The following is a 24,236-nucleotide window of genomic DNA, read 5'->3' as shown; positions in this document are numbered from 1 at the left end:
GACTGGGTGGCCTTCTCACTCATGGCCACGGGAAACATGAGAGCTCTACTCACCCAGGCATTGCTAGTCCTGTAGCCAAGACAGCTTTTGGAGCACTACGTAACGAGCCTGTCTCCGCTCTCGGCGTTGGCGCACTCCTTCGGAGTCCTGTAACCGATCTCGCACTGCGAGCGCTTATTACTGGCCCCGGGCGCAGCAAAGCCCATATCAGCGCTGGTAATGTCAGGCGGGGCGAGAATTATAAACAGCGTAATCTCGTGTCAGCGCCCAGAGCCGTGATTAAAGCCGGGTTTACACTCAATCAGCACTGTGTTTGCACAACACTGATTAGGCTGCTAGTGGAGTGATGGAACAGCTGGAAGAGGTCCACTGGGGGGATCCCGGGCGTCGCGCTATGGGCCTTGCAGCCGAAGCTCTCCGTTCCGGCTTTGCTCTCAGCTGCTCAACCACAACGTGAGCGTTTGCAGGAAGATCTCCCAACACTACAATACTTCCTTACCCCACTGGCCGTCATATCTGTGCTGATGTCATGAAGGAGACCACCTGCGTTTGCAACATGTACTTGTGTCCTCTTCGTGCAATTTCCCTGATTAGTTTGGGCTGTTAAGTGTCGCTTGCCACAAGTATTAATCTAAACTATTGCATTAGAGTACAGCTAGGGAGAAATTGCATCTGATGAGGGACACACCACCTTCTAGGTGATGTTTAGTTATTTTTCCACCCGTTTGACTGCCCATGCCCTCATAATCCCTATGACCATTCCCACCCAGTCCCTACCCCACCCCACCCAAAACAACCCCCCATGGGGACTTTCTGAGCTAGCTTTTTCAAGCCTTACCATCAAACTTCCGCATGCTGAAGTGCCTGCCACTATTTTTTCAAAGCAGTCTTCTGCGAGTTAATGACTTAATTGGAGCTGTAAAAACAAAACTGGTGTAATAAAAATGTCTTAACCAAGTCTGTCTTCAGCCACTCCATTTATAAGCACTCTGGTGTCCTTCAGTGATGGCCCCTTAGCCTTGGAAAAGCCAACAGTTTTGGTTTGTGTATAAATATTAGGCATTTGCCCGGCACTGCTATTAGATGCCCAGGTGCTTGGCAAGCGCCTTTCCCATTCGTACACAAAAGCCCAAACTGTTGGCATTGCCAAGGCTTTTTTTTTTAAGAAGTCGCATATAAGAAAATTATGAAAACATTTAATTTTTTGTTTTGCAAAAAGTCAAAATGCTGATTGGCATTTTTGCATGTTAGATACTATTAGCAATTGATTTCTGCAACAGGCAGAGCCAATAGGAATCCATTGGTTTTGTGCGGGGATGAAAATGCCATGCTGGCGTTAAACCACACCTACACACGCCAGAAACGTTCTTCCCTTCCATATATACCCAGAGCATAGATAAGGGCTTTAAACCGGACGTAAACCTTTTTGGTCAGGTTTTAAATACCTTTATTTACGCTTCGGCGGACTCGAACTGAACCCCATTCAGTTGCCTTAATGACCTACCCTTGACTAGGGTGCCCTAGTTTACTCCTTTTGATTTACTTGCTCCCTTATAAAGTGAAGGTCGGCTGCGTACAAGTCAAGTTGTCTTAAAGAGGAGCTGTGAACAAGACTTGCATAGGTCATGAATGACCAGTCATTTGTTAGGAATGGAGGGGTTCTGTTGAGGCAGAGGCTGGCCTATAGGGCAACAGGCCCAGGCCCGAACCAAAAACACAAAATGCTGGTGTGGGCCAGTTTTTATGATCAAAGTGGGCCAGATTTTGGCCAGTTCGCGCCATTTTTATGCGTTAATTCACTCTGCAGCTAGAGTGTTGGCCAGTGTTACTGAAAACATATTCTTTAAAATGAACAATTTGCACCACACTTCATCAAAAAGCTCTCCATTGGGTACTATTCAAACAGTGACACAAAAGGCATGACTAGCACTTTGCAACTGTGGGCCACTTTTTCATTGCTGCCCGAGACAATGTTATGGGCCAGGCCGACCCTGTTTCTGTCCCCGCAGCTAAATGTAGCCGTGTGTCAAAGGGCCTTTAAAGTGAAGCCCCGCTACCGCATGTTCTGGCGGATGAAAGTAGATTTAGGGAAGCACTTTTAAAGGGTGTTCTCTGCTCAGACACTGCTGGATGAAGGTTGAACAAAGAGCTTTCAAGGTTTAATGCCATGACCTGTCATCGTCATGAAGGCAAAACAAAGGGTCTTTAAGGTGAAGTGCGACAGTCCACCAGCTGAGTGTGGGCAAAGGGCCTTTAAGCGTCTAGCTTGAGGATTTGCATGGAGCTGTGTTGGAAGGCCTGAAGCCCAGGAAGGTAAGGAAAAGAAAGGGCTTTCGAGTAGACTCGTTTGAAATGGAGCTGAGTGTTAAATGGGGCGTAAAAGCCCCGTTTGGGTGTTATGCTCTGATGTATCTCTTCCCCGCCCTCATTTTGGTGCAGTGGCAAGGCGGGTGGGGGGACACAGAGCAGAGATAAGATCTACGCCGGCTTTTCAGTGTTTCTTTTCCCGTCTGCATGACACTTTCATGCAGGTGTAATGGATTCCCCTAGCATTAGCACCCGCCAATGTGCAGGCGGATTCCAGAGGAATCCATTTGTTAACCCTGCCTGCAAAGTGTGATTTGCCATTAGCCACCCAGGGCACCAGCTCTGCGGAGCTTTTCAAGGGGTACCCCAAGCTGGCATGGTGGGAGAAGTGTCCTTTTGATATGAAATGCGCTTGCGGCAGCGGGCATATTAAACAACAATAAGTCGCTGGCACCCTATTGAGATCATTACCTCCCCACTGTGACGCGGGAGCGGGTCGGTTTTCATTGGATTAGGGCGCTGATGCTTGCATCAGCGACCTATTCCAATGATTAACTCCCTGCTCTGGCGAGGGAGTGAGGAGATAATCATCTTAATAGGGTGCTGCAGCACCCTATTGTTGTTAAATGCGCCTGCAGCCTTCTCCCACCACCGAAAAGAAACATTTTGCTCCTCCACCCCCACCCCTCCTCGACTAACTGACCAGGGATGCAGGGGGGCGCCAACTTGTTCTTTTTCTGCCCGAGGCGCTGCCGCCACTAAGGCTGGCACTGATTGAGAGCATAGGTTTAGGGGGAGGGGAATTATAAAGATAACGATAAGTGAGTGAGGTAGTTACGGTTGCGGGTATAGTTTAGGGTGGCTTGGTATGGGGTGATCAGGTAGTTAATGAACTGGCAAAAGTCATCCTGGGAAGGGGCCGTACTCTGGCCCCACTCCTAGCTGCGTGGCTCGCAATCGGGTGGAGAGGACTGTTCCGTCAGTCTACCCGGGAACACCATGGCGGTAGGTATTCATGGAGTGGCAAATAGAAGTTACTGCCATTGGTTTAATAAAGCAAATGCCCCCGTCGGGGCAAAAAAGGTCACCCTCGGGTCTGGTGCAATTTGTGGACGGATAAGTCATGATGTAGTATGGAATGTCTAGGAACTCAGGTGGTGGCCCATCTCCTGTTTGGGTAGTAGCTGTGTAACATTTTTCTTTTTAATGTTGCCCAGTGCCCCATTCTCTGCAGCTAGACTGTGGGCGGGAGGGTGAGGGGGGGTGTAAAGTTGTCCCACCCTGGTCTAGTGGTGAGGGCCGTGCCAGGAACCAAATAAAGACATGGCTGTAGTTAGCCCATTCAGTTTATTCATTCACTTCACCTCCTCGCCCCAGAGGCCTGCCCTTGACCTACTTTCAAAGCTAATAGTACTCTGACTGTGGAGAGAAGCCTTACTTTCGTGTATCTCTAAAGCAGCAGGACATCTCTCGAGAAGCGTGTCGCGCAGTAGAGTCCCAGCATGAAGGGATATCACCTGCACGTGGAGCACGTGTAATGGACAGAGTGATGGGGGCTGATAAAGCACTCTGTGAGTACAAGCCCAGGCATGCTCGCTAGACTCTTCATGTCCACCTTAAACGAAACGGTGACGCCAGCTTTGAGGATTTAGGGCAAAGGCCCATTGGCTCAGTGCTCCTCGCGTTCAGGCTAACTTTGACATCTAAGCATCCAGCTCTTTTGAGGTAATTTAAAATAAAAATCAGACCACAAGCATTTTTTTTGCAAACTTGCAAATAAGGGCAGGCTTTTACTATGACTTGAAATCCATTATTTCTAAAGGATCAGGTAGTTATAGTAGACATACATTGTAACAATAACTAACACGCCCGGGACTGGACCCTGTCAGGTGGAGCAGGGACCCCTCGCAACCTGGGACAGAGGCTCTACCAGGGATTAAAAGGCAAAGCCAGCCGTGTCACAGAGGTGGGGAGTGAGAGTTGGAGGGAGGTCCAGTGCCCGAAGCCCCTCGTGTGGCTTGAGTGGAAATACTGGTCCCACTTTGTGTCACACAATGCCTTCCGGTGTCTTTTCTGGCCGGCCTCTGTTTTGTATTTCGGGACTTCAAGTACCAGAAATCCTGGGTTGTATGCCAGACCCACAGCACATCACAGTAGACAGACCCACATGGGGGAAAGGGGCGGGGCTAACAAAGGGTTTTAAAGTCTAATATTTGAGAAAGAATAGCCATAGAGTGGCCGGGAAAGTCATATGAGCGTTAGAACTAATGGAAGTGGGGTAGGGGGATAGAACAAGGAAGAAAACCGTATAAAAAGAGAGTGAATGAGGGAAAGAGTACGGGTTGTATGGATGAGGCCGGAAGGAGTGGAGGCGGACTGAGGAACCAGGCCGAGTAAGGGCAGTGGAGAAAGGTGCAGAGGACTTGGTGGTAGAGTTTGTGCAGAGTGCAGGCAAGCTGCTGGTTGTGAAAGGGAGTGGTACTGTTTGTAAGTTTGAAGCTGTAAATGTGAAAGAGTGTGTCAAAGTGATTGCCATGAGAAGGGCGAGTTAGGAGGAGACAAGAGAAGAGGGATGAGGAGAGAGGAGTGGAGATGGCTGATGAGAGAGAAGTGGAGAGGAGTGAGGAGAGGGCAAAGGAGATGGGTGTGGAGAGAGGAGAGGACAAGGGGTGAGTATAGAGTAGTGGATAGAGAGCGTGAACATTGGTAGGATAGAAGGAGGAGAGCGTTGAAGAGAAACTCAGGGAGTGAGAAAGGAGTGGAGAGTGAAAGTAGAAAAGAGGGAGTAGTAAGATGAGGGAGAGGAGAGAAAGGAAGCTAGGACTGCGGGCCAGGATATCTAACAAGGGCACAATAGAAAACAGGGTTCCTGTTGAGAAAACCTAGGAATTGTTAGAACCTTTAGAAGAACTCTGGAAGGAGCCAGATACATAAGGCTTTGGCCTTTAAGCACTCACCCATAGTTAGCCTTAGACAATAGTTGTTACCAATCACCCTATGGAAAACATAGGTTTTAAGGACTCCTTGGTTAGGATGGAGGGAGTCCACCGCAGGTTGAGAGAGGGAAGCCCATTAATGATCCCTGCCCATAACCTAACCAGAGCAAAATACATACATTTCTCTATTTGTGGAAATAAAAGATCCTTGAACCATCCTTTAGAGTCTGGGAGTTTGTGCTGCCATTCGTGAAACAAAGTCAACATTTACACAGCAAAGAGGAAAGTGAATAGTTTTTTGGGGGCTTTACTTACAACTGATCATACTTGACCACGACTCAGTGCTGGAAATGGGGGAAAAATACTGGTGTTCCATAGAAGAGGGTGAGGGGGGTGCTTCGGGCAGGGTATGGAGCGCAGTAATGGCAGTCATGTGATAGGCTTGTAAGTGTTTAAAAAAAGAACACTCCGTGTTATAGAGACGACTTGAATGTGCCCAAATCACATACATCAACCTGACATATTTATAAATCTGTATGTTTTGCTATGTTACTGGGATTTATACTGATCTTCACTTCTATTTTCATCGTTTTACTTGTTCTGAAAATAAATCGGCAATAAGAAAGGGGAGGGGGACGAACAACACCAATGTGGGTTCCTGGTTGCTTTACATGAAAATAGTTCTGTAGGAATTCAAGCATGAAATCCTTCAGAGGACCTGAGCCCTACTCGGAATGGTCAGCGACTGCATATAATTAGCTGAGGTGTGCACGAGGGATCCCTGGGTTGGAGGCAGGATACAATCAGGTGCTTAGATGCCGGTCTCTGCATGTGTAGAAGACAACCTTCCTGATCACCAGGAAGTCGTGTTTAGAGCTCCCCAGCACATCTGCCTAACCTAAGCGTCCTGCGTACACCTTAATCAGAATACACTGAGCCTAATGTCTTTCTCTCCTGTAGGGATGGTGGAGGAGTATAGGCCTCCCTTTTTCGATGTGGTGCCAAGTGATCCTAGCTTTGAAGACATGAAGAAGGTTGTATGCACAGATCAGCAGCGGCCTGTTATTCCCAACACCTACTATTCAGACTCTGTAAGTAGGGAGTGAGTGAATGAGTGAAGCGTAAATAGAGCTTTTAATGCTGCAGTGTGCTTATAGGAAGCATGGAACTCCTCCGCTTATGGCATTCTCACATTCTCCTCTAACTCCGTGCACCCTGTCCATCCTTCTTTTCCTATCCTGCCCAATATCCGTCATATCTCCACTCCTGCACTTCAGCCTTCTCTTTCTGCCCCCCTCTCTAGGTCTGAGCACACCCTTTCCCCCTCTCCATCCTTCCAGGTCTCGTCTCCACCCCTCAGCCCCTTACTTCTCTTCCTTCTTCTCCATTTCCGGGCAACATCATTCTTTTTGCCTCTCTCCCAGTGGTGAGTTTCCACTCTCTACTGTCCAGCGCTGGCCTTCTACTCTTGTTTCTCCCTCTCCATTCTGAGCACCCTTCTCCTCTTTCCGGTTCTATTTCCTTGCATTTCTGCCCCTTTATCCTTACCTTCTCACCCTCTGTCTCCATTGCTGAGCTCCCTCCTCCTTCGGCTACTTGCTTCCTCTCTCTGATGCATGCATTGCCCAAGAACGGTGGTGAGTCCATGGAGGCACTTGTGAAGTGGTGCTGACATCTATGCAATAATGAACTGATGACATACAGTCATTTATTTTACGTATTGTATTAATTTTATTTAATGATGATTTGCAAGGCACCCACTGCGGGGTGATCACTTTGTGGTGCCGCAAGGAAGGGGAGGGGATTTGGGAAGGGAGTGGAGACAAGACCCAAGGAGGAGACAACAGAAAAACAGAACATTCACTGCCTTGATACATTCCGCCTGAAATGGGAGGGAGGGTGGAGGGGGAAGAGCATTCAGCTGAGAATCCAGCTTCATCAGGGCAGCAGATAATGGCTCTGTTGGGCTTGGGTCAAGTCATAAGTGCTCTGAAGTCAACGTTGTTTTCAGTTTCAGGAGCAATGCATCTAGGTCCACGAAGGAACCATGTCTTTGGAAGGAGAGGTGGAGGGAGGTTGGTCCATGTTGGAAGGGTCCCAATGCCATACATCTCCTGCCATAGCTAAAATTGTGTACTCTCTTTAACCTACCCACATCCTTCCCCCACTTCAACCCAGTGACAACATGGTGGTTGGCACTCCATGCACAACTGCTCCCTTGTCAAGTTCCTTCTCCTATTCAAAAAAGCTATCAATTAGTTTAGTTTAGCTTAGTTTCTTTATTTATACCCCGCGCCGAACCCTGCGGTAACTGGGCGCCAGAGACTTAAAAGCAAGTTCACCAAGTTACAAGCATTTTCATAGTAAACAGGGACAAGGGGCCTCATTACGACCCAGGCGGAAAACCATGGTGCTAACAGCACCATGGTCCATGCCGGTAACTTACCGACTCCGCCATGGAGAAAGGGGGGATTGCCACCCCATTACAATGTTGGCGGGGCAGTAATTCCCCCTTCCTTCATGGCCCTTCCGCATTCCCATTTTTGCCCCTTAGCACCAAGGTCCCTTTGCAGGTCCCTACTTTAACGGCTGGTGTAGACCAGCCATTAGGTTCGGGTCCCGCAAAGGGACCTCGTAATCAGGTGCTAATGGGTTAACAGCACCGCAGCCTTTTACGGCGTCGTTAACCCATTAGCGCCAGGGTCGTAATGAGGCCCAATGACAAGAGAAAAAAAAACGATAAGTGCGGAGGACCAGGGTTACATGATGGTCACAGGGTTCATACACAATGAGGTACAGTACAACGTGCGATACAGTAGAGCCAAATTAAGCAGATGTTAATATTAGCTCTAAAGGTCCAGAACGATGTTTCCCTTTTGAGGATAAGGGGTAAAGCGTTCCAATGTTTGGCAGCTAGGACAGGGACGCTAGAACCAATCAATGGTTTTGCTCCTCAGTACCTGTCAGATTTTATCTCTGTTTACTCACTATCGTGTTCCCTCTGAACCTCCTCTACACTCACCCTCACAGTCCCATACTTTCCTTATGGGTGCCATGTCCCACGTGCCTCCTCTCACTTCTGCTCTTTCTCCCTACTCGCCCCACTCAACTGGAACGCGCTGCCCATCTCAATCAAAGCCAACCCTATGGTGGGTCTCTTTGAAGCTTGGCTTAAACTTCCCTTACTTGCTAAAGAGGGGTCTGCCTCTGCCCTCTCCCCCATCTCCTCTACCTGATCCCACCACTCCCTACAGTGACACTTAATGTCATATAGTCCTTCTCTTAAGTTTGAAGCACTTGCCCCCTTAGATTAAGTCACCTGTTTTCTCTGTTTCTGCTTCTGTTGTTTTGTCCCTGGTATATGTCCCGCTTTGTTCACACCCTCATAAACTGGCACACCACTTGTTCTCATCTTTGTGCTATTGTACAGGCACTCTTTGCGGGAATGCCTCTGCCTTCTGCAAACATGTTACGTAAGTCATTCTTGATTAAAATTGGCATCTCTGTTCTACAAATAAATACAAATGCAAACACAAAAAATACTTGCTATACCAGTTTTGCATAATGACCTCAGGCTGCAAGAACCAGGGCAGTCTGCATTAAACAAGGATGGTACGTTATGCTTTACTCGATGCCCTCCTCGATGCAGGAAATTTATGTATGGCGACATTTTTGCGGCAATATTATCACATGGAACCCTCCTTCCTGCCCCCCACCATCACTGGGGATCATGCTTACCTCTAAGGTCCTGAGCCTTCCTCTGGCAAGTATGACTTTCTATCCACTATATGTGCACATCTGTTGTCACATACATGACTTGGCTCTTCTTTCCCAAAGATTTCTGGGAGAGAGAACCTTGCAACCACACCTCCCCTTGCAGGGCTCCGGCTCGCTTGATTGGTCTAATACGAGGCGGATTGGCAACGTTGTCTGAGGTGGCTTTTGGATGCCAGTGCAGCCCTGGATGTGTAGTAGACTATGTTACTTGGTGTGATGCCACCTTATTAGCTGGTTGAGCCAGTAAGGTGGTATTCAGTAAATAAAATGAGGACTAATTGGGGTCCATTAACATTGCAAAGAAAAGAAAGTAGAAGCAGAGGTATTTGCAACAAAAACAAGAAAATCCCTGCCGATGTATAGCAAGTGGTGAGCAGAGCAGGTGGAGGAAATAGAACAGCTGTCGACGTTTTGAGGAAACTTTAAAAAAAAAAAGAAGTGTTGGCCTGATATGATATGGCATTTATAACGTGTGCCTGAACACAAGTGTTTTTAGACGCGACAAGACAGGGAGGGGAAAACAAAGGGGAGGAACAAATAACAATCTTACTAGGCCTTGGGTCATTCAGATCGTGCAGGTGCGGGGTAGAGGAAAGGGGAGAAGTTCCAGGGGGGAGATGAAGAGGGAAGTGCAGTTAACTCACAAGTGCAGCCAGCAGGTGGCTCATAAGTGCAGAGAGAAGGGACTGTAGCGTTGCAGGAACAGACCCTTAAGTGCTGGGGAGCCCGGAGGCAGTGCAAGGGCAACTGGACATGCAGGAGCCTGGGCCCGAGTTCAGGGGGTGACGAGGTGACCAGTGCGCGGAGCAGTCGGGTGCCTCAGCAGGGGCGAGGAAGAGAGAAAGCGGAATCGAAAAGGAAGGTCTCGAGTTGCTTCTGGAACCGGAGATGGTTCTGCTCAGGTTTGAGAGAGGCAGGGAGGCTGTTCCAGAGGGAAGCCCCAGCCGAGGAGATCTGTCCCAAACTTTCTCCTTGGAGAAGCATCTCACCCTCAGAGAGTTGGAGGTGGATGAGCGGAGAGCTCGAGAAGGAAGATGTTTTGGAAGAGAAAGTTGGAGGTATAGTGGTCCCAGGCCCCAGAAAGCCTGGGACATGAGTGCAACATTGCAAAAGTATTTCCTTTTTTGAGTGTTTTATATATGTCATGTTGGTATATTGTATATATCATATGCTACCTACCCTAAGTCCGCTTGAAGGGACATACAGAGAGGACGGAAAGAAGGGACATGAGAAAAAGCGGGAATAGGAGAGAAGGAAGGTGGGCACATGATGCCACAGGTTGCACATGCCATCTTTCACATGCCCCTGAGCACCTGTATACACTAAGCGTAGAGCATTCCAAAATACAATACATGTATCGAGTTGCACAGCAATGCTGCAGACATCATGCAGGGGTTGTGGCTTCCAGAAAGAGGAGTTACTGGGGTGGAGAAGGGGGGAATATTTCCAGGCGCAATGAAGTGGCTAAAGACAAGATCCTGCCCCTTGTTGGGTAGTTTCAGCCCCATTGGTGAGAGCGCAGGTACAGGGAAACTGCACATTTTAGTTGAGTGTTGTCCATTTCAATGAATCACTCTATGCTCCTCCCTAGACAATATGAAATGCATCTCAATAAAGAGTTGAACACCCATATAATAGCCTGTTGTGTTACACTGGTGTAACAGGGGCCCGCAGCTCCTGTGGTGCGGGGGGCCCCACCAGCACTTGTCCTGGGAGGGGGCCCCATTTGGAGTAAAAAAAAAGCTAAAAAATATGTTTTCTCTTTTTTTTTTTGTAAGTTGCAGAAATAATTTCTTTATGAAGGCAGAGTGAATACAAAAATAAACTTTCTTTTTTAAGTCTGGGGCTACCCCCACGCCATGACATGAAGACCCTAGGCTGTAGGCCTCCATGTCATGGGGTGGGGGAGCCCTATGACTTCAAAAAGAAATCGTTTATTTTTTAAGTCACTCTGCCTTCATAAAGAAATTATTTCCGTTATGGTTCGCTTCTTAACGGAAATAATTTCTTTATGAAGTCAGAGGAACTTCAAAAAGAAACAATTTATTTTTGAAGTAATATTACCTCAACACCATGATGTGTGCGTGTGTGAGTGTATGGTGAAAGGGTGCACACAAATGTGGCTGGGTGTGCGTGTGTGCGCCTACAGCAAGGTTGTCCAACGTACGGCCCGCGGGCCACAATGCGGCCCTCCGAGCCATTTCATGTGGCCCGCGAGGCCATAGCCTGGTTTATTTATTTATTTGCTTGATGTTGTCGGGTCCGTGGACCCGATTAATTCATGTATTTCTGCAATGCTGGGTCCGTCCAGCATTGCAGAAATAAATAAATTAATTGGGTCCACGGACCCGACAAACATTGAGCAAATAAATAAATAAACTGGGCCGTGGCAGAGCTTTGTGACTGCCTCTGGTACCCCCGGGAGGGGGCACCAATGGCAGTACAGGCCATGGCCTGGTTTATTTATTTATTTGCTCGATTTTTGTCGGGTCCGTGGACCCGATTAATTAATTTATTTATGTAATGCTGGGTCTGGCCAGCATTGCGGAAATAAATTAATTAATCGGGTCCACGGACCCAACAAACATTGAGCAAATAAATAAATAAACCGGGCTGTGGCGAGCACTGTTACTGCCTCTGGCAGTACAGGCCATGACCAGGTTTATTTATTTATTTTGTTCAATGTTGTGTCGGGTCTGTGGACCCAAATTCTGGGCCGTGGCGGAGCACTGTTACTGCCTGTGGTGCCCCCTGGAAGTGGGCACCAGGGGCAGTAACAGGCCATGGCCTGGTTTATTATTTTATTTTCAATGTTTTGTCAGGTCTGTGGACCCGAATTCTGGGCCGTGGTGGAGCACTGTTACTGCCTCTGGTGCCCCCTGGCAGGGGGCACCAGAGGTAGTAACAGGCCATGGCCTGGTTTATTTATTTATTTTTTCAATGTTGTCGGGTCCGTGGACCCGAATTCTGGGCCATGGCGGAGGACTGTTACTGCCTCTGGTGCCTCGGGGGCAACAGAAGCAGTCACAGGCCATGGCCTGGTTTATTTATTAATTTGTATGGGTGTGGATGTCCTGTGAGTGCGCTGCTTTCCCTATGTTGCCAACCTCTGAACCCTGAAAAGTAGATGTTTTCATGCTTGACATGCGGCCAACTTTGCACCAGACCTGCAAATGAATTTAACTGGTCTGCTGTTAAATCTCAGTTACCAGTTTAATGGTATCCACTACCGAATAATTGCTAATTTTACTATAGCCAATATGATAGCTCAGTGGGTTGAGCGCTCACAGCTGCGATGTGTGTGCTTTCAGCTTTCAACATTACATTTAACTTCTCTATGCTGTGGAATGCTTTTTGCTCCTTCAGGATATTTGCCACACGCTGATGCCTCTTCAGGCATAGTATGTGGAAAGGTGCTTTCTCTGAAATCATCCTGAGATACACAGGGTGTATTGTTCAATACAAGATTCTTTTCAGCCGAAAGATGGATTTTGATTCTCCTCTTCTGACCCTGTTCTGCTATTCCTTCCTCTTCTTGTTACACATCCTACGAGAATAAGGGTCAGCATTCATCTCTTGCTATCCGAATTGGTTCTGTTTGCTTCAAATGTTTTCCATTAATTTAGTTTGGTGTTTGATGGAAAATTGAAAGCTTGCATTGCTAGGCACATTTTTCCCATCGCTGTGTCTTTCTACTTAATTTATATGACAAAATCATTGCTAAGAAAGTGGCGTGGCGTGTTGTGTAGGGGAGGCATGGTATCACAAGTATAACACGTACACAATATGAAAAACCTTTATTGAAGTTTTCTGGGGTTGGACAAACTCCTACTTTGCCCTATGACTAAGATGGGAGTAGTCTTGAATTGGGTTCACCTTTGGGTGATTAATTTTCCACATTTTATCTTTTGAATGGGATTATGCTTCTTTCATTACCACAGAAGTAATGAATGTGTATTAGAGAGATACGCTGCCATATGGATTGGGCACACTGCACAGGCAGCATCAATCATTAACAAAGAAGTCATGAATGTGTATTACAGAGATAAGCTGGCATATATATTGGGCACATTGCACAGGCAGCATCAATCATTAACACAGAAGTAATGAATGTGTATTACAGAGATAAGCTGGCATATATATTGGGCACATTGCACAGGCAGCATCAATCATTAACACAGAAGTAATGAATGTGTATTAGAGAGATACGCTGCCATATGGATTGGGCGTACTGCACAGGCAGCATCAATCATTAGCACAGGAGTAATGAATGTGTATTACAGAGATAAACTGCCATATGTATTGGGCACACTTCACAGGCAGCATCAATCATTAACACAGAAGTAATGAATGTGTATTAGAGAGATACGCTGCCATATGGATTGGGCACACTGCACAGGCAGCATCAATCATTAACAAAGAAGTCATGAATGTGTATTACAGAGATAAGCTGGCATATATATTGGGCACATTGCACAGGCAGCATCAATCATTAACACAGAAGTAATGAATGTGTATTAGAGAGATACGCTGCCATATGGATTGGGCGTACTGCACAGGCAGCATCAATCATTAGCACAGGAGTAATGAATGTGTATTACAGAGATAAACTGCCATATGTATTGGGCACACTTCACAGGCAGCATCAATCATTAACACAGAAGTAATGAATGTGTATTAGAGAGATACGCTGCCATATGGATTGGGCACACTGCACAGGCAGCATCAATCATTAGCACAGGAGTAATGAATGTGTATTACAGAGATAAGCTGGCATATGTATTGGGCACACTTCACAGGCAGCATCAATCATTAACACAGAAGTAATGAATGTGTATTAGAGAGATACGCTGCCATATGGATTGGGCACACTGCACAGGCAGCATCAATCATTAGCACAGGAGTAATGAATGTGTATTACAGAGATAAGCTGGCATATGTATTGGGCACATTGCACAGGCAGCATCAATCATTAACACAGAAGTAATGAATGTGTATTAGAGAGATACGCTGCCATATGGATTGGGCGTACTGCACAGGCAGCATCAATCATTAGCACAGGAGTAATGAATGTGTATTACAGAGATAAACTGCCATATGTATTGGGCACACTTCACAGGCAGCATCAATCATTAACAAAGAAGTCATGAATGTGTATTACAGAGATAAGCTGGCATATGTATTGGGCACACTGTACATGCTCAGGCAGCATCAATCATGCTTTGTACAGGACAATGCTGGCCTAAATTGGGAATAACCAGCATACACATGTTGCTACAGAGGCATATTTTGAGCACAACCAGCATGCCAATCTGTTACATCAGTGACAGTGCGGTTTTACACTGTGGACACATTGATCATTTAAATGTGTTGTGCTCTACAATGTTCTTGCCTGCTGTTGGTGACATGGAATGTACATGTTCCCCTTTAGAACTGATTGTAAACTTATGGCTTTTTGGCCACTTTTCCTGCTGTAAAATGCACCATTTCAGCCCTATATGTGAAAAAAAATTGTTAGGGGGGTCCCCCTCAAACCCTCACTAGATCGTAATAGTTACGCTCGGTCGCTCCGACTATTTCAGAAAAATATCAACACATACACACTGGAAGAAATTACAAGAAACTAACCTTTGATCACTGTCCCTGACGCCAAAAGCTATCTTTGGGACTGCATGGCTATCACTGCCTGTGATGCTATTGTGTCAAAGGTCACACACCATTGATTGTGAATATACTGCTTTGGTGAGGGCGTTGACTTTTGGCTCGCTGGCCCAACGGGAGATAAAAAGTTAATGCTTCGGCCCCACATTCAAAAAGGTTGGACAAGCCTGGTCTACAGTGAAAGGGTGCAAATATATTGATGGCTCCCTGGGTGTGCCTGTATGGTGAAAGGGTGCACACTTAAATGTATGGGTGGCTGGGTTTGCCTCTGTATATATGGTGAATGGTGTGTGTGCTTGTGTTCAGAGGTGCAACAAAACCTACATTTCGGGGGGCTAACCCTTCAAATGTTGGAGGAGGTGCTAACTTATTTATTTCAGTCCAGTGGGGGAGGAGCAAACTTATTTGTGTGGGGGCATCTAACTTCTTTATGCATTTTAATGAGACTATGCTAGTGCAGCTTCAATGTTACAAGCAGTTGCATCTCTCCTTTAAGTCTGAAAGCACCCACTTATGGACTGCTGGGAGAATGACCGGTCTCCTGTTCCCTCTCTACCCTTCCAATCACTCCCCTGGCATGCAAGTACTAAACCCACATCACAATTTCAATTGCCTAAAACATTTGGGGATTTAATGCAGGTACTAACAGTGAAATGCTGTACGTTAGTAATTGCTGGGCCGGGCCCTTGTTAACAGTGAAACCCAGGTGCCGTTTAACATGTGTCCTTTTTTGTCCGGGAACTGCTCTGTAGCTCAGCCAGGTCAAGTCAACAAATCCCACAATTTCAGGGTGGTTGGGGCAGTGCTGAAGCCCATTCAGCTCAATCGTGTTGCGCCACTACTTGTGTTTAATGCCTTGATTACCTATTGGTAATCTTCATTACTCCTAGCCCTATTCTTCCTCATGCCCGTACTTGTGTATGAGGCAGGACTTGTGTATGAGGCACTCATACACAAGTACTGGGATGTGGTATAGGTACATGTGGATAATGCCTGACTTAACTACCTGTAATCTTCATTACTCCTAGTTCCACTCTTCCACATCCCAGTACTTACCTATGAGGCAAGGAGCCTCATACGTAAGCACTGGGACAAGGAAGAGGGATGTAGAGATAATTCTGGACCAAGGAGCTGATTTTGGAGGTTGTGGTAGGGGATGAGAGGGAGAGAGGGATGTGTGGGGGGGACGGGATTGTGCAATAAATCATAATGGTCGTCCATGTCCAGGCTAAGCAGGCATGATATGTGGTATTAGTGGCTAGAGAGGCATTTTGGTGCAGCCAGTCTAGTCATTGCTCAGTTTGGTACGACTTTTTTTTAACTGGGCATTTCGGATAAAGCAGTCCTGCGTGTAATTACCTGGCTAGACTGACATGTGGGTTCTGCCAGTCTAGCTGTTTCTTACTGCGACATTGTATATTTTTCTGGGCATCTGTGATAAAATAATATGATATGATATGTTATATATAACGCTCCTGTACACAAGTGTTTCTAGGCATGACAAGTCAAGGGATGGAAGACAGAGGGAGGACAAGACAAACGATCTTACTAGGCCTTGTGTCATTCAGATTGTGCAAGTGCGAGAATGAGAAGTGCAAGGGGAAAGGGAGGGGGAGTGCAAGGGAGAGGGAAGGGGAAAACAAGGCAGGAATGCTCTGAGTAAGTGCAGCCAGGGCAGTGCGGCTCTGGGTAGTGCAAGAAGAACAAGGGACTGTAGGGTTACAGTTACAGCCCCTACGTGCCTGGTAGGCCCGGAGACAGTGCAAGGGTGACTGATCGAGAAAGAGCCTGAACTCAGTGAGACCGAGGGTATCCAAGCAACCAGTTGGTACAGCAGACAGGTAGGTCAGGTAGGTCAGCAGGGGAGGGAGAGAGAGAAAGCAAAAGAGAAATGTTGAGCCGCTTCCGGAACTTCAGGTAGTCCGGCTCAAGTTTGAGAGGGGCAGGGAGGCCATTCCAGAGGGAGGCGCCTGAAGAGGAGAGAGAACTACCCCCACTCTCGGCTTGGAGAAGCATCTAACCCTTAGGGGTTGGGAAGTAAGGTCTTTTGGAAGAGAGCATTGGATGTAGTAAGGATCCCGTCCCCAGAAAGCCTTGTGGACAATGCAAAAGGTCTTGAACTTGATCCTTGCAGCCACCGGGAGCCAGTGGAGAGATTTCATGGCTGGAAGGTACAGTCCCTGGGCTTGAGGCCAAGAATAGGTTTCGCAGTCCTGTTCTGAATTAGTTGCAGAGGGTGGAGAGTAGTGGAAGGCAGATTGAGAAAGACGCTGTTGCAGTAGTCCAGCCTAGAGAGAAACAGGGCTCTGGAGACAGTGAGCTAGCTTCTGGGGGAGGTGAGAAAGGGAAGAGCCCCTTTGAGGAGGTGCAGCTGGTAGTGGGACTTCTTGGCGATGTGAGGAGAGAAAGAGAGAGTGGAGTTGATGATGACACCAAGGTTTTTTGCCTCGCAGGAAGTCGAAGGAGGAGGGCCTGAGGCGGCTGGCCAGAGTGAGAGAGGGAAAGCAGGCAGGTGTCTCAATGAGAAGGATTTCCATCTTACTGGCAATAAGGCAGAGATCGTTGGAGGCGGACCAATCCTGAATCGTGGATAGACAGTCAGGAATGAGCGAGAGAGGAGAGGAGGCTGAGAGGAGCCAGAAGGAAAGCTGAGTGTCATCTGCATAACACTGAAAGTTAGAAGAGAAGCTAGAGATCAGGTGGGCCAAAGGGGCCAAGTAGAGGTTGAAAAACCAGCGTGAGAGAATAGAGCCCTGGGGAATGCCACAGGTATAGAGAGATGTGGCGGAGAGACATGGACCAAGTTGGACCTGGGAGGTGCAGTCCAAGAGGAAGGAGGTCAGCCACTCAAGGGCCTGATCTGTGATGCCAGGTTCTCACAGAGTCGATTGATCTAGATACTGTGGTTGACCATGCCAAAAGCAGAGGAAAGTTAAAGAAGGATGAGGACAGAAGGAATGCTGCAATCAAGAGTAGAGACCAGATCTTCACAGGTGTTCAGGACAGCAGTTTCCGTGCCTCTAGCAGCTCTGAAGCCAGACTGATGGTCATGGAGACAACTAACAGATTCAGTGTGGAGAGTAAGCTGGGAGATGGGCAGCTTTTCCAAGAGTTTGGGAGAGGAGAAAGTTCCAGTGCGCAAAAGAGTGATTACAGAAATCGGCCAAGGCTGGAGCAAGGGTGTCAATCTGGTCCTTGATGGTTCTGGAGGAGCGGGCGTGCACCTGTGTCGACGACACTTTCATAGGTGGGACTTGTCTAGAAACCTTGTCAGGTGTTATCAGAGAGAAAGAGGAGAAAGGAGGGGGAGAGGGAGGGATGACCGAAGGGGTGTCGAGAGAGGAAGAGGGATATTAAGAGGAGATAGAGCACCGGATTTCCTGAGTTTTAGCGGAGAAGCGAGAGGCCAAAGCCATACAGAGAGACTGTTGAGGGAAAGGAGAGGTAGAGACCACAACAGGATTGTCCAGTTCCTTGCAGATTTTAAAGAGTTTGGCCGTGTTGTTAGAGGTGGCAGGGACCCAGGCTTGAATATGTGCTCTCTTCTTGATGATTGTTATTGTTTTGACTTGCATTTTGGTGCAACCAGTGTAGGTATGTCTAAATGTGGCCTGGCATGCTTTACTATAATGTTATTACGTGTCTACACCGGTCTACATTCTGCAGTCAGTTGGACATGTTTTCATTGTGGCATGGCATTTTTAATAGCAAAGCATTAATTTTCCTGTGCACTGTTGGTGACTTGCATATATTGGATTGGTGCTAACCTACAAAACAATTGTAAACAGTATGGCTTTTTAGAAATTTTTTCTCAGAAAGTGTGCTGTATATTTAATTAAAAGACATGTTTATATCTTTCTCCTAGTGCAGTGTGCGGCATACCCCTTCAGAAGCACGTATGTGCGTATTGCACAAGCGTGGTAATCTAGGCCGGCCCCAAGTGTGGCGTGACCCGTGATTTGTTGCTGAGTTGGGGGTGGGGGGCCCTCAGCATGGCTTGCAGGGGGACCCCCACATTTTGTGTTATGCCACTGTTGTGTTATATACATCACCTTGTGGTTTCCTTGTTTTCACCACTCTCCCTCTGTGTCACCCTAGACTCTCTCGGCGTTGGCGAAGACCATGAAGGAATGCTGGTACTCAAGCCCATCAGCCAGGCTGACAGCCCTCAGGATAAAAAAGACTCTGAACAAACTCAACAGTTCTGCTGCTATCCCCAAGCAGGAGGAGTGTTAATGTTGACGAGTGAACTCTAACTGCCCTTGGCTCTGACATCTGGCACTGCGGACAGTTTCACAGGATGGACTTCTGAGAGCCCACTATGATATTATGCTCCTTGGCACAAGCTCCTGCACCCATTCTCATTGAGAACTTCTATGGCCTATCGAAAAAAAAGGTATTCTTACTGTGGCGCCCAGCATGCTACCAGAAGCCAATGAAGAAAAACCAAGTGAAAAATCAAAGATCCATTGTCAACACCCATCTTGCCACCAGTGTCCTGAAATCAACCTCTGGTGTGCCATCAAAAGACCTGAAAATGACAACAGGCTGGCAGCCAAGGACCTAAAATCAAAAACAATACATAAATCAAAGACCTATAATTAGCACCGACTGGGTGTCCAAAGACTGACACTCAGCATGCCGTCTAAAAAACCTACAATTGACACCCAGATTGCATCCACGGACCAGAAATCCACATAAAGCATGCCATCAAAGAATTGAAATTGTCAGTCATTGTGCCATAACAACATGACTTAAAAACTCAAGGTGCCGCTGAAAGACCAGAAAGCAACAATCAATGGGCCCCCGAAAAACCTTTGACACTTTTAATGCATCTGCAAAACCTAAAATCATCTACAATGTCCAGGACTCGCAGCTAATATATTAATTTATAGTTAATGGTGTGGATTTGATTCAAATCATCAAGTGGATTATTTACTACCAGGCATAATAGCGGTCAAACAATTTGTAAAAGTAACGCATAAGGCATTTATTCCTTGCGTTAGCAATCCGGGACATTTTCATTCACTTTATAGGAAAAGTTGGGGCACGAAGCAGAATTAACGTTTCCACCGTGCTTTCCTCTTCCGTCCCCGAAGCACGATTTTTTTTACGCCTGCGTGGGATTTTCGTGCCGGTGCCAAACGAATGGAATCCATCTTGATTTAGCACTTGCTGAAAGCAGGCAGGGGCCAGAGGAATCCATTGTAGATGCTGTGGGCAAAGCGTAATTTGCAGACGGCACTTGCATTTTTTTTACAAAGCAGAGCGTAAATGAGAGTAAAGGTGATATGCCCGTTTTTACTCTTTGCTTTTAAACTCTGTTTTGTAGAAGTTGGAAATTGCATGCAGGCGACCTACTTTAGGTAATTGCATGCAATTTGCACTATTAGCAAAATGAGCAGCTCCCTCACCTCCCTAACTCCCAGAAGTGTTTGTTCCCTGGGTGCTTCTCTCCAAGTACCCTTTTCCTTGAGGTATCTTCATACAGTGACTTTTCATAGAGTGCATGGTCTAGCGATGGAGATAGAGTTAAGCAAAGGTTTAGAGCTGGAAATTTAGGGTTGTTTGGGTTGTGAGGATAGAGGGCACTGGAAAGAGGGTATGTGGTTTCTCTGGGGTTTTTCAGGTAAAACAGGAATAAAAGTCAGGGTTAAGATGGGAGATGTTCACGGACTTAGAAGAAAAGGATGACACGTGTACAGACACATTTAAAAAAAACAGCAACTCGAGGAAGACATTTTGGGCAAACAACTCGAGTACAGTAAATATTGCAACTCAAAAATGCACTTGGTGAAAACACTCACTAGGAACGACTTGAAAAAAAAAGAGGAAAAGAAGAGAGTCAGTGCCATTCTGGGTGCAGTTGTAGCTGTCCTGGGTGCCAGGTGAAGTTGGAGGATTATTAGTGTGGGCCATTTTTGGTATTGAGACCCCTCTAATGGGCCAGGGTCATTTTATGGTTGGCCATATTGGCTCGATTTTTAACTGTGGGTTGTATGGCGTGGTGATTTCAAATCTCATCCTTTCTGTGCAACTTTTACTTGGCAGGGATGGCAGTGCTTGCCCAAGTGCCCACTTATCTGCTGTGCGGGTACACTACCTAGCAGAGCCACATTATCAGCCAGTAAGTCCCATCACCTGGCAGGGGGAGGCGCCAGGTCGCAGCTGCATGGCATGGCGCTAGCATTGTCTGGCTGGGAGATGCTCCTCGAAACAATGGGCAGTATCACCTGGCACAGGCCTGTATCACCTGGCACAGGCCTGTATCACCTGGCACAGGCCTGCATCACCTGGCATGGGGTAGCATCAGATGGCAGCATAACCTTTTAGTGGTACGCTTTGACTGGAAGAGGAAACTTTTTCTTGGCTAGAGGTTTTTCTTGGTATTACCCGAATTGACCGATTACAATTGACCTTTTGACCTAATTGACCGAATTACAGTGGTCCTAATGACCTTCTGTACAATTGACCTTTTAATTATTATCTATATATATAGTGCGTTGGTTTTGGTTTACTATAATGTAAGGGGAGTGGCTGGTAGGTTGCAGGGGTTTGGATTGGGTGGGGGGCTGCAGGTGGTTTCCCCCACATATATGTCCTAATAGACCTTTTAAATGTGGTCAATCCCCAATTCGGTCAATTGTGAAAAGGTCAATTCGTATACAACCGGTTTCTTTACATGACTGGGCAGCTTTCTGTTGGGGCAGGACTAGAGTCTTTAAAACCTCCCGTTACACAGCAAGGTCAGCTGATTGAAGACACCTGGTCCATGAGGATACACTTTCCTCAAATCACCTGCATCTTGTTGGGTTCAGTGTGGTCATTATGCAATTCTAGCCAATCATTTTACCGAAAAGGGGATCATAATGTACACATACTTCAAGGTTTGTCATGGTGATCTGTACCTCTGCTCGATTAGTGTGAGATGGGAGAAGTCCTTAGGCTGTCCAGGGGGTGGGCTTAGTTCTCCCTTGACTGCACTCACTGTGGTGGGAGCAGTGAGATCCCCCCAACCCTCTTGAAAGGCTGTAAGCTGACTGCACACAAGCCCATTTCTGACTGAGGCCACAGAGCCTGCATCTCTGCTGATGCCCCATGGCAGATGGCACCCATGTGCAGAGGAGATTCTAGGCCATCCTTGTTTGTTCAGTCTAAACTTTACCCCTGGATAGGAAACACATAGGTTCAACTTTTCACTCACAAAGGCCCCATTTGGGGGCCGGGGGATTTGGAAAATGGCAAAACGGCGAGGCATTTTGCAACCTCCTTTTCAATGTAAACTTGTTCTCTAATGGGAATAGGCAATAGAGCAATGAGTGCTGCCTGATTTTCTACGCAAACGACGCAATGGAAATCAAGGAAGTTCCTTGTCTCTGGACTCTTTTGGGGACTCTTTCCTCTCAGTATTCCACTGAAATGAGGAGTGTCATTACCTGCAACTTGCAGCTTTGTTTTGTGGGCGGAAACAAACTTTTAACAATTGCGTCCTGGGCGAGTCCCTTCTTGCCTGTGCCTGATCCCAAGTGCACGAGCTTCAGCGCGGCCTGGTCCATACTTTGCTGTAGCACCTGCACTTGGTCAGCTGACCCCACTCCGCCCGTTGAGGGCATGCCTGCACTTTTGAGTTAGGCCCCAGATCTGGGTAAGGGTGTGAGGAAGTGTGCCTGGGGAAAGCAATGCTTGCTCTACTCCGCAACACGCAAGCTCTCAAAAAGGACTCTCGAAGGTTCCCATGTCCCTCCAACGAGGTATGAGGTTGAGTTGTTCTGGGAAATGCAGCCAAGCATCCATGCAGCCAATCCTGCCTGTACCCCTGCGCCGCTTACCCAAGCTGGTCTTCCGGCGTCCATTGGGGCGCACACAACCATAACTTATAGTGCAATATGTATTCATACGTGTGAAATATTTATATTTAGGGTATTAGATGCATATTTGTATGTTGTATGTTAACAAAGGTGCAATAAAGAGCTTCTACAAGTGGAAAACTCGCTGCGTTTTCATGTCGGCAAATGACATCTTGGCCAAGGGTTTCCCTTCCTTGCTTTTTCAGTCCTTCCTCCTTCTTAGTCAACTCAGTTCCAACCACATGTGAGCACTGGAAGACCCAGGGAGACTTAGGTCAAGGGTGCATGTTTAACACACCAAAACCGCTGGTAAAACATTCTAGTCCATTCTAGAGGCGTTTACCCGTCCCTCAATTGTTCTTGCAAGTTATTAACACTGGAGCAGCGGAGGAATGGATTTTGGGATGTAGGGGACTGGATCTGGGTGGATGGATTCAGGAATGGCCTATACAACTGGGTGAAGGGATTTTCGAATATAGGAGACTGTTCTTGGTGAATGGATTTTGGAATTCTCTGTATAAGAGGGTGAATGGAATTTGCAATGTTGGCGACTGTATCTTGCTGAATGGATTTAATTAATGAATGCATTAATTGGTGCATTGTAAGGTGCAAGTTGTGGGCACATATACTTGCTAGCACCTCCAAGGTATGGGGAAATGGTACAGACATCTGATTGTTACACATGTACTGAAAGCATTTATATCAGTGAAGTGCCAAGGGGGAGGGGAAGTTTGAAATTAATCAAAAGTAAGTGCATATGGGTGTAAGAATACAAAGTAAGTGCATATAGGTGTACGCATACAAAGTAAGTGCATATAGGTGTACGCATACAAAGTAAGTGCATATAGGTGTACGCATACAAAGTAAGTGCATATGGGTGGAGATCAAGATTCATGTGGATGCATGAAGGGGGAAAAAGAAGAAAGGAGCAGAGGCGTAGTCAGGATTGTCTAATAAGTGAGGCCTGAAGCCAATGCAGAGACGTTGGCATCTGTGAATGCCCACAAAGCTATGCTGAGCGGGCATTTACAGAATTTGGGACTTTGGGTGGGCCTGGCCCACTAAGGCCCTACCCTGTCTACTCCTCTGGAAAGGAGGAGCATGTTGATGACTCAAAAGTTTAGAGCAAATTACTTTTAGAAAAGGAGAGTCTTTAGTCTCTGGATGGATGGTAGGTGGTTCTCTGCAAGTCTGACAGTTATAGGGAGATAATTCCTGTGGCCAATGTTTCTGAGTACTCCCTCCATGGTTCTTTTTTTCCAAAGGCTTCCCCAACAAAGGCCATGGATGTTCTAGACCTAAGGATCCTTGGTGGACAGTAGTACTTCACCTTCTGCTGGAGGCAATGAGGTCCAGAGGAACAGAAGGCTCTGTGTATGATGCAGAGTGTCTTGAAGCTGAGCAGAGCAGGGAGGTGGTGGAAGGAGAACGCACCTTCAATCTACTGACGTCTTCTGTATGGTCTGGAGGTGATGGGTAAGGTATTTAGAGAGGCCTAAGCAAAGTTCGAGTTTTTGGCAATGTTTTGGATGTAAGGAGACAAGCTAAATTGAACATTTTAAACTAGTCCCAGGTTTCTGGTAGCGAAGGAGAGGACAGGGGGGTCCCCAAGCAAAGGAAACCAGGAGAAAGGAAGAGAGGGAAGAATATCATTGTCAAAGCAGATAATTTCCATTTTTGAGGTATTAAGACAAAGGAGTTATCTATT

General features: G+C 46.8%; 1 protein-coding gene across 1 annotated transcript in view; it reads left to right on the top strand.

Moving 5' to 3' along the window:
• Positions 1 to 22,669, top strand: part of ACVRL1 (activin A receptor like type 1) — a 226,429-nt gene extending 203,760 nt beyond the window's left edge. Inside the window, exons 9-10 of the mRNA XM_069653897.1 lie at positions 6,204 to 6,334; positions 18,780 to 22,669. Of these exons, the coding sequence (XP_069509998.1) occupies positions 6,204 to 6,334; positions 18,780 to 18,917 (269 nt within the window). The 3' untranslated portion in view covers positions 18,918 to 22,669. The remainder of the gene's footprint in view (positions 1 to 6,203; positions 6,335 to 18,779) is intronic.
• Positions 22,670 to 24,236: the final 1,567 nt, after the last annotated feature.

The sequence above is a fragment of the Ambystoma mexicanum genome, chromosome 3q (assembly GCF_040938575.1).
Source record: "Ambystoma mexicanum isolate Mex_15411 chromosome 3q, UKY_AmexF1_1, whole genome shotgun sequence".
In the NCBI taxonomy this organism is placed as follows: domain Eukaryota; kingdom Metazoa; phylum Chordata; class Amphibia; order Caudata; family Ambystomatidae; genus Ambystoma; species Ambystoma mexicanum.
Note: the sequence above shows the minus strand (reverse complement) of the source record. Positions and strands in the feature narration are given on the sequence as shown.